The sequence below is a fragment of the Nematolebias whitei genome, chromosome 14 (genome assembly GCF_014905685.2).
Source record: "Nematolebias whitei isolate Nwh7 chromosome 14, NemWhi1, whole genome shotgun sequence".
Classification (NCBI taxonomy): domain Eukaryota; kingdom Metazoa; phylum Chordata; class Actinopteri; order Cyprinodontiformes; family Rivulidae; genus Nematolebias; species Nematolebias whitei.
Window position 1 is genome coordinate 45,986,027 of NC_056511.1, and position 9,618 is coordinate 45,995,644.

The 9,618-nt window shown below is 44.1% G+C and overlaps 1 protein-coding gene across 1 annotated transcript in view; it reads left to right on the top strand.

Moving 5' to 3' along the window:
• The window catches only part of zpld1a (zona pellucida-like domain containing 1a), a 47,998-nt gene that overhangs the window by 31,837 nt on the left and 6,543 nt on the right, over nucleotides 1-9,618 (top strand). The window contains exons 6-7 of the mRNA XM_037687625.1: nucleotides 7,940-8,020; nucleotides 8,111-8,282. Coding sequence (XP_037543553.1) covers nucleotides 7,940-8,020; nucleotides 8,111-8,282 — 253 coding nt within the window. The remainder of the gene's footprint in view (nucleotides 1-7,939; nucleotides 8,021-8,110; nucleotides 8,283-9,618) is intronic.

Genomic DNA, 9,618 nt, shown 5'->3' on the forward strand with positions numbered 1-9,618 from the left:
GAGTGTTTTTCTGCATGTGGGCCCGCCAGTTAAAACCCGACATGACACTGTTAGCTACAGTGCTGCTAACAGTCCTCACGTTGTAGCTGCTGCAAACTATGAACTGGATTTCCTGAATGTGAGGCGGGTCTTATTACTCTGGGCTCATGAGACACGTTCAGGAAATCCATTCCATAGTTTGAAGCCAACGTGCATCATGGATTGGAAAAATCCAATACGTAAATTATGCTGGTATCGGAGGCCGATACCAATACTGGATCAAATCGGCTCCAGATCCCTAATAAATATATAAAGTTCACGAGAAGATGTAAAAAAAAAAAAAAAAAGTCAGGTTGGCTTTTTTGGACTGTGAGGTCTCAGTTTCTGATAGAGGACATTTGCAAAATGAGGTGTACCGCAAACCCACCCACACAGACCAGTATTTCCCATCACCCTCTGGAGCACAAGTTAGGAGTCATCAGGACTCTGTACCACGGAGCAGACAGTGTCCCCACTAAGTCAGGAGCCAGGCAGAAGAAGAAATCCCACACAAGACAGGCTCTAGAGCAATGTGGATATCCTAACTGGGCCTTCCTGAAAGCAGAGAAGAAACCCAAACAGGACTCCAGTCAGCCATCAGGTGAAAAGGAGGAACCCAGACCCAGACCAGTGGTCATTCCATATGTTGAGGGAGTATCAGAGAAACTGAGACGTTTATTTTCTAAACATAACGTCCCAGTGGCTGTTAAACCCCAAAATACATTAAAGACTGGTTCATCCCAAAGATCCAGTCCCCCGGCACAAACAGAGTAATATTGTGTATGCTGTTCAGTGTCAGGAGGGTGATCAGTCTTACATTGGGGAAACTAAACAGCCACTGGTCAAAAGGATGGACCAGTACAGAAGATCAACATCATCAGGCCAGGACTCTGCGGTCTACACTCATCTCCAGGTCAGAGGTCACTCTTTCAGGGATGAAGATGTTCACATCCTGGTCAGAGAGGAACGATGGTTTGAGAGAGGAGTAAAGGAGGCCATCTTTGTGAAAAGAAATCGTCCATCATTAAACAGGGGTGGAGGCCTCCGGTTTCAACTGTCCCCCTCTTACAATGCTGTGATTGCTAGTATCACTCAGCCCTCTGTGAGTAGTAAACAGCCATCAGTGTGCTAATACCATACCATACCATACCAATTTATTTATATAGCACTTAAAACAGCAACAAGGCCAACCAAAGTGCTGTACAAAAGAAACAAACATGCACAGCAGACAGGAAAACATAAAATAGAAATACAGATACAAATAGCAGCAGAAGCTAACTAAAATGGCCAAAAGAGTAGAGAACAGACCGGACCAAAACAAATCACACCGTGTTAAAGGCAAGCGAATAGAAGTGGGTCTTCAAGCGAGACTTAAAGACTGAGAGTGTGGGAGCCTGCCTGACACTCAGTGGCAACTCATTCCACAGTCGTGGACCTGCGACAGAGAAAGCCCTGTCACCTCTGAGCTTACGACGGGTTTCTGGGACTGAGAGAAGCATCTGCTCTGCTGACCTCAGAGAGCGCGGTGGGACATATGGCTGCAGAAGATCAGTGAGATAGGATGGGGCGGAACTGTTCAGTGATTTAAAAACATACATGAGAATTTTGAAATGGATCCGCAGGTGAATGGGTAGCCAGTGCAGGGAGGCCAAAACTGGTGTGATGTGCTCTCTATAGCCTGTATCAGTTAAAAATCGGGCTGCAACATTTTGGACCAGTTGTAGACGAGCAATGGAGGACTGACTGATTCCAAACAGAAGTGAATTGCAGTAATCAAGCCTAGATGTTATGAAGGCGTGGATCACTGTCTCAAGGTTCTTTTTGGAGAGTACAGGCTTCAGCTTAGACAGCTGTCTCAGCTGAAAAAAACAGGATTTGACCATCATGTTTACGTGACTGTTGAGTTTTAAGGACGGGTCCATTATCACCCCCAGATTAGTGACCTTTTGTTTCTCTAGCGGGGCTAGAGAGAAAAGGTCAATGTCATGGTTCATGAGTGAACCACTTGGATGGAACAGCATGACTTCAGACTTCTTCTCATTGATGCTTAAGAAGTTTAAAGCCATCCAGTCCCGGATGTCAGCCAGGCAGTCAAGAAGAGGCTGAATAGAGCGTGTGCCTCTGTGCCTCAGGGGGAAGTAAATTTGGCAATCATCGGCGTAGAAATGAAAGGGTATGTCGTGTTTGCGGAAGATAGCACCTAGTGGCAGCAGGTATAAAGAAAAGAGAAGGGGACCGAGGATGGACCCCTGCGGTACCCCCCACTGGAGCGCTGTCGATGCCGAACTAAAATCTTTGATATTGACACAGAAGGTTCTGTCAGAGAGGTAGGACCCAAACCATTTAAGGGCTGACCCTGTGATGCCCACCCACTGCTCCAGTCTAGAAATGAGGATGTTGTGGTCGATGGTGTCAAAAGCAGATGTAAGGTCCAATAGGACAAGCAGCACAGAATCACCTGCGTCTGCGGATATGAAAATGTCATTAAAAACCTTCAGTGATGATAATGATCCATTGTTAGGCTGATGGTCCTTCTTGAGCATGTGATCAGCTGGTTTTGGTTGTCAGCAGCAAACTGGTTGATCCACTCTGAGAAGGTGCTATTTAAGAGACTGAGCTGAAAACAGCACCTCAGACTGAGGAAGTCTCTTGGATGAGAGACGAAACGTTTCTATATTTTTTTGCTTTGTTTTATTTTTTGTTTTTTTGAATGTCCAGAGGACCAGATTGAACTTTTTTGGATATTTATTAACAAAACAAAAAGACCTGACGGGGCAGCAAAAAATACAAACAAGAATGAACAGGGGGTACACACACAATAAACAGGTCATCACCGGTGAACAGTAGACAATGCCAAGACAAAACTAACACAGACTTCTATACAGGAAACACCAATTAGACAAAGTGAAGGCACCTGTGAGTGATCACACATGCCAGAGACAGAGACTGAAGACGTAGGACATAAACACCACACAAGATGGGGCTAGACACCAAAGAAACACAAATCCTATTGAGACATAAGCAGAGGATCAGGGGAACACAGACATGAACACAATACCAAGGACAAAACCACAACTCGCCCCCCAAAGGGCATCTCCAGATGTCCTAAAGCCCTCCCCACAGAGACTTGGGTGGGAGGAGGGGGAGAACAGGCCAGAGGGCACGAGAAAACAGATGTGGGGACCAGGACAGGAAACACACACTGGGAACAAAACAAAAAAATTTCAATGCCGTCAACAAACCGTCCCAAGGCAGACCTTGTCCAAAAACCCTGGGGCAGGTCAGGCGAGGAGTCAGGACAAGGCAAGGAGCCTGGACAAGGCATAGCACCAAGGCGATGCGAAGGGCCAAGGTGATGCGTGGGGCCAAGCAATGCATGGGGCCAAGGCGATGCATGGGCCCTAGGCGAGGCGTGGGGCCAAGGCGAGGCATGGGGCCAAAGGGATGCGAAGGACAAAGGCTATGCAAGGCAACTGGTCCAAGCGAAGCATTGACCCAAGGCGAGGAACCTGAACGAGGCGAGGAACCCCTCGAGGATGTGGAACTTTCAACCGGAGGCATGGAGACCTCTGGGGATGCAGCTGCTGTGGGACCCTTTGGGGATGCAGATACCATGGGATCCTCTGGGGATGCCGCTGCGTGGGACCATCTGGGGACGCCACTGCCGTGGGACCCTCCGGGGATGCTGCTGCCATGGGACCCTCCGGGGACACAGCAGACTTCTGCGGCTGGACCAAGAGCAGACGTGGAACTCAGGAACGTGGAATTTTCAGGTTGAGGCACGGGCGGAGCAAAACCCTTACAGTTCTTCTCTACGAAGTCCATGGCACCAGACGCCTCCTCAAACCGTCAAACCTGTTTATTTGGCAAAGTTATCTGCAATATAGCTGTGTAGAAAAGACCAAACATAACACCTGGGCAGGAATAAAGCTCTTTTTTGACTTTAGTAAAGAAGGCTCAATTTTTTGCAACAGCAGTGGTAAAGTCCGGAAAAATTTAAATCGTCTTCCCATTGTACAAGAGGAGTAGACATGCCAGCCTTCCTCAGGATCTCATTATGTTGCTGGAACATACTGACTCTGACAACAAAAGGAAGTGGGAGTTCCCCGTCTGCAGTTCTGACATGGAGGGTCTAATGAGCTCGGTCCAGTGTGGGTTTGTAGTCCAGGCCGAGTAGATTCTGTAGCAAAGTATCTATGAAATCCATTGGTCTGGTGCCTTCAGTTCCTTCGAGGATACCAATCACCCGCATTTTATTCAGTCTAGAGCACCCTTCTAGGTCTTCACATTTCTTTGACATAGAATCCACCATATTCGTGAATGAGGAGACTTTCATTTCCAAGCTAGTTAACTTGTCGCTCTGGTCATTAGCTGAGTGCTCAAAGGCCACAATAGTCTGAGCATGCACCATGACTTTAGCTTCTAGTGAGGTGAGGGCATTCGTGATTTCTCTCTTCACTGCTTCCGATACTATTTCATCAAATTTACTCACAAGGTCCGAATGTATTCCCTCCAGCATTGCTTCCATGTGCTCCAGCAGACGGTCATTAGCATCAGGTTCAGAAGTAGCTTCAGGCTCTGGCGACTGGCATGGTTTACTGCAGCCTACCTTGGAGGTGTCGGATTTTCCTCGGCTTGCCATGGTTCCGAGAGCTTGTAACAGTGGGTTAGGCACAGGTGTCCTGTGAAAGTTAACAGTAACTGTTGGTGTCAAAAATAATTCAAAAAATCGTGCAAAAAAAGGATAAAACTGTCACATTCCTGTGGAGCTTCCGCAGGCACGTCTTACATGTTGATGCTCCACCCTGGAGGCCCGTAGATTTTGATTTTTTACGTGAATAAGAAAATTTAAAAACATGATTTGTTTTCTTTTTTCTTTAAAAATGTCAGGCCTAGATTCATTAACAGACTGCACATGTTTTGCAAGTGCAAGACATTTGTGCTACTATTTAGTTCACAAAACCTCAAGCGACATTGCCAATCAAACAATGCCTCTCTGTGCTGATGCAGTTTCTACACATTTAAATCAGGTTTTATGCTATATTTAGAGAAAAGCTCCACCAAATCAATTTTATGTAAATAAGTGCCAGAGAACACGATGTCTGTTTCTCAGAGAGCAGCACAGTTAGCGAGAAATATTTACCATCTACTGCGAGCAGGTAGTATATGCATCTCAGGTGAAACGCCTGAGGAAGAACAGCAACTTACTGCACTGCTGCCTTCACAGAGAGAGAACAGGTGTGTCAGGAAAGGTATAAAACGTTAAAATACTTTAAAGCTTTAAAATGTTAAACAAGTGTCACATTGTTACATCTACAGTTACAGTGGTGCTTGAAAGTTTGTGAAGCCTTTAGAATTTTCTTTTTTATGCATAAATAAAACCAAACAATCAGGTTCATCAGATTTTCACACAAGTCCTAAAAGTAGATAAAGAGAACCCAGTAAAACTAATGAGACAAAAATATGATACCTGGTCATTTATTTATTGAGGAAAATGATCTAAGATTATATATTTGTGTGGAAAAAGTATGTGAACGTCTAGAATTAACAGTTAATTTGAAGGTGAAATTAAAGTCAGGCGTTTTCAATCAATGGGATGATGATCAGGTGTGAGTGGGCGCCTGTTTGATTTAAAGAACAGGATCTATCAAAGTCTGCTCTCAAGCTGGAAAAGGTTACAAACCATGTCTAAAGATCAAAGTTCATGCTCAAAAATCCAGGTAGAAAAATCCAACAAAGTGAAGTCAGGTCCTCTGGACGGTTTCTTTATGTTGAAATGTTGCGTATTTCATCCAAAAGACTTCATCAGTCCGAGGAGCCACAACAACTCAGTCTTATAAATATCACCTTCACGTAGTGTGTCCAGCAGTTTGATGGTGCTAAGATAGGATATCATCATATACTCAGTCATATAAGACTGAGCTGTTGTGGCTCCTCGGGCTGATTAAGTGTTCTGGATGAAAGACGAAACGTTTCAACAAAAAGAAACCGTCCAGAGGACCTGACTTAACTTTGCTGGACATCTCTAAAGAGTTTGGACTCCACCGATCCACAGGAAGAAATTCAAGACCATCGTTATCAGGAGCGGTGGACCAACAACGATCACTCCAAGAGCAAAGCGTGGAATAGTGGGTGAGGTCACAAAGACCCCAAGGTAACGTCTACTCAAGGCGTCTCTCACATTGACTAATGTTGATGTTCATGAGTCCACCATCAGGAGATACTGAACAACAATGGTGTCATGGCAGGGTTGAAGGAGGAAGCTACTGCTCTCCAACAAGAACATGCTGCTCATCTGCATCATCTGCAGTTTGCTAAAGATCACGTGGACACGCCAGAAGACTGTTGGAAGAATGTTTTGTGGACGGATGAGACCAAAATAGAACTTTTTGGTTTAAATGAAAAGAGTTATGTTTGGAGAAAGGACAACAGCATTCCTGCAGAAGAACCTTCTCCCATCTGTGAAACATGGTGGCGGCAGTATTATGGTTTGGGCCTGTTTTGCTGCATCTGGGCCAGGGCAGCTTGTCATCATTGATGGAACAATGAATTCTGAATTATATCTGAGAATTCTAAAGGAAAATGTCAGAACATCTGTCCATGAACTGAACCTCAAGAGAACATGGGTCATGCAGCAGCACAATGACTCTAACAAGTTGTTCTACCAAAGAACGGTTCAAGAAGAATAAAGTTCATGTTTTGAAATGGCCAAGTCAAACTCCTGACCTTAATCCAATGCAGATGTTGTGGAAGGACCTGAAGCTGCAGTTAATGTGAGGAGACCTCCAACATCCAGAGCTGAAGCCGTTATTTTCAACTACAAAACACTGCAGCTCGCGTTCTCACAAGATCCCATAAATATCAGCAAGTTCTGTCCTCGTTGCACTGGCTCCCTGCGGTTTGTAGAATTCAACTTTCAACTTTATTTTTGGTAAATTAAAAACATTACAAAAAAAGGGAAAAACAATATAAAATGGTAAATCAATTATTTACCAACAAAGGAATAGGCTAGGCTAACACTAGACCAGGGGTCTGCAACTTTTATTATCAAAGAGCCATTTTTACGCTTTCGTTCACTAAATGAAACGTGTCCAGGGCAACAACCTGCTTTAACGGTCGTTCTCAACTAATGGCCCATGGGCCACTTTAAATTTGTTGTAGGAGACTTTTGTGGCCAGCAGGGATGACAATGTAAATTAAAAGTATCTAATGTTATTTTTTTTACATTTGTTGATATTTTTACAATTTAAGACAAATGAAAAGACCATATTTTTTAAAGAGAGGGAAAATAGTTTTATAAATTAAAAAAACAACAACTATGAACTGTGTAAACCTGTCATTTTTAATTAAGTATAGACATAAAGCAAAACGTTAAAGTATTTTCACAAGAAATGACAGAAAAACAGCTAAAACTAGAATATTTAGTTGTTTGTATAACAACAGATAAAATTCAGTTTATGTTAGTTTTGGTCAAAGGTTGAAAGAGCCGCTGCAGAGGGACCAAAGGGCCGCATGTGGCTCCAGAGCCGCAGGTTGCAGACCCCTGCACTAGACGCTGAACTGTTCATATACTTTTGCAAACCACAAATATGTCATACTGGATCATTTTCCTCAATAAATAAATGACCAAGTGTAATAATTTAGTTTTATTTGTTTATCTCTTTATCTACTTTAGGACTTGTGTGAAAATCAATCGATGTTTTAGGTCATATTTATGCAGAAATATTATAAATGGTTCACAAACTTTCAAGCACCACTGTAAAATGGTAAAAAAGGGCATAGAATCTATTTATTGTCTTACATTTAGAATATAAACTTTATGATTATAAAACGTTCTCAGTTTGTGCATGACACCCGTGCACCAGCAGCAACATTAGGATCACTTTAGCATCTCTCCTGAAGCCTTTTTAATGTCAAACAGGTGGAACGTTCTGATGGACTACTGCTACACCACGCCCTCTGGAAACCCTAATGATGATCTTCGCTACGATCTTTTCTTCAGGTGAGTCCAGGTGAGAAACAGATGCACGATTTGATTCAGTTCTGACGTTTTCTTTGCTGTCTTTGTTAAAATGTGCTGTTACTGAGGCAGCTGTGAGAAAGACCCCCAGACGACTGTCTTTGAGAACGGGAAAAGCCAAATGGGCCGTTTTGCCTTTGAAGTGTTCCGGTTCATAAAGCACAAGAACCAGAAGATGTCCACTGTCTTCCTGCACTGTGTGACCAAGCTGTGCCGAGCAGATGACTGTCCCATGCTCATGCCGGTGAGATGAACACAAACTCTGACCTCATCTAAGAAGAGGAAAGAAAAGTCAAAATTAGTCTGAAGGGATTATAAAGAAATATTAGCCAGTTTATTTTATGGAGGAAAACATTGATAAAAGTCTTTTACATTCTATATTTAGCTGTTAAAGATAAGATGGAACTTTTTGATCCTGCAGGAAATTGTTGTGCCAGAGTTTCAGAACAAAGGAACAAACACAAGAATCACACATAAAAAATAACAGAGAATATAAAAAATACCAACAATTAAGTTCTAAACAGGTGCAGACAGAAACATTAGAGTTTATTGGAGTTCAGGATTAATTTTACTGTCCTATGTGCAGAAAGGGGGAGGAGTTAAACAGTGTGAAGGACTTCCTGTTGTTCTGTGGAGCACCTGGTGGTCTCAGTCTGACTGAAGGTGCTGCGCTCAGAGTCCAGGGTGTCCTGCAGGGGGGGGGGACGTTCAGGATCTGGAGCAGGTTCCTCAGCATCCTCTGCTCAGACGCCTCCATCAGAGGCTGCAGGTCCACTCCCAGAACTGAACCAGCTCTTCATGAGCTTATCCAGTCTGTTGGCATCAGCTTTCTTCACCCTGAAGAAAACAGTCATGTGACTTCACACCTGGGGCGGCTGTGGATGAGTGGTTAGAGCAGTCCTCCTCCCATGGGAGAGTCGGGGGTTCAATTCCACCAGCAGTCACATTTAGAAGTGTCCCTGGGCAAGACACTGAACCCCTCATAGCCTCCGATGTGTTTTTTTTTTTTTTTTTCATTTACTCTTTATTTATCCAGGTTAGTCTCATTGAGCCACGGGAACTCATTTTCAAGAGAGACCTGTTTAGGAGCACATGGTGGGGGTTAAGGGCCTTGCTCATGGGCCCAGAGTGGGGCGAATGAGGGTGGGGGCAAGTGTGGGTGTTTCACCGACCCCACCCACAATTTTGATGTTGTCGGGGCCGGGGCATGAACCGGCGATCTTCGGATCACAGGCCCACCTCTCTAACCTCTGCGCCACCACTCCCCCGTTTCCCATCAGTGTCTGAATGTGATCTAAAGCTCTGATTAGTCTTTGTAGAGATCTAGTAGAGTGCAGATCTAGTAGAGTGCAGATCTAGTAGAGTGCAGATCTAGTAGAGTGCAGATCCAGTAGAGTGCAGATCCAGTAGAGTGCAGATCTAGTAGAGTGCAGATCCAGTAGAGTGCAGATCTAGTAGAGTGCAGATCTAGTAGAGTGCAGATCTAGTAGAGTGCAGATTCAGTAGAGTGCAGATCTAATAGAGTGCAGATCCAGTAGAGTGCAGATCTAGTAGAGTGCAGATCTAGTAGAGTGCAGATC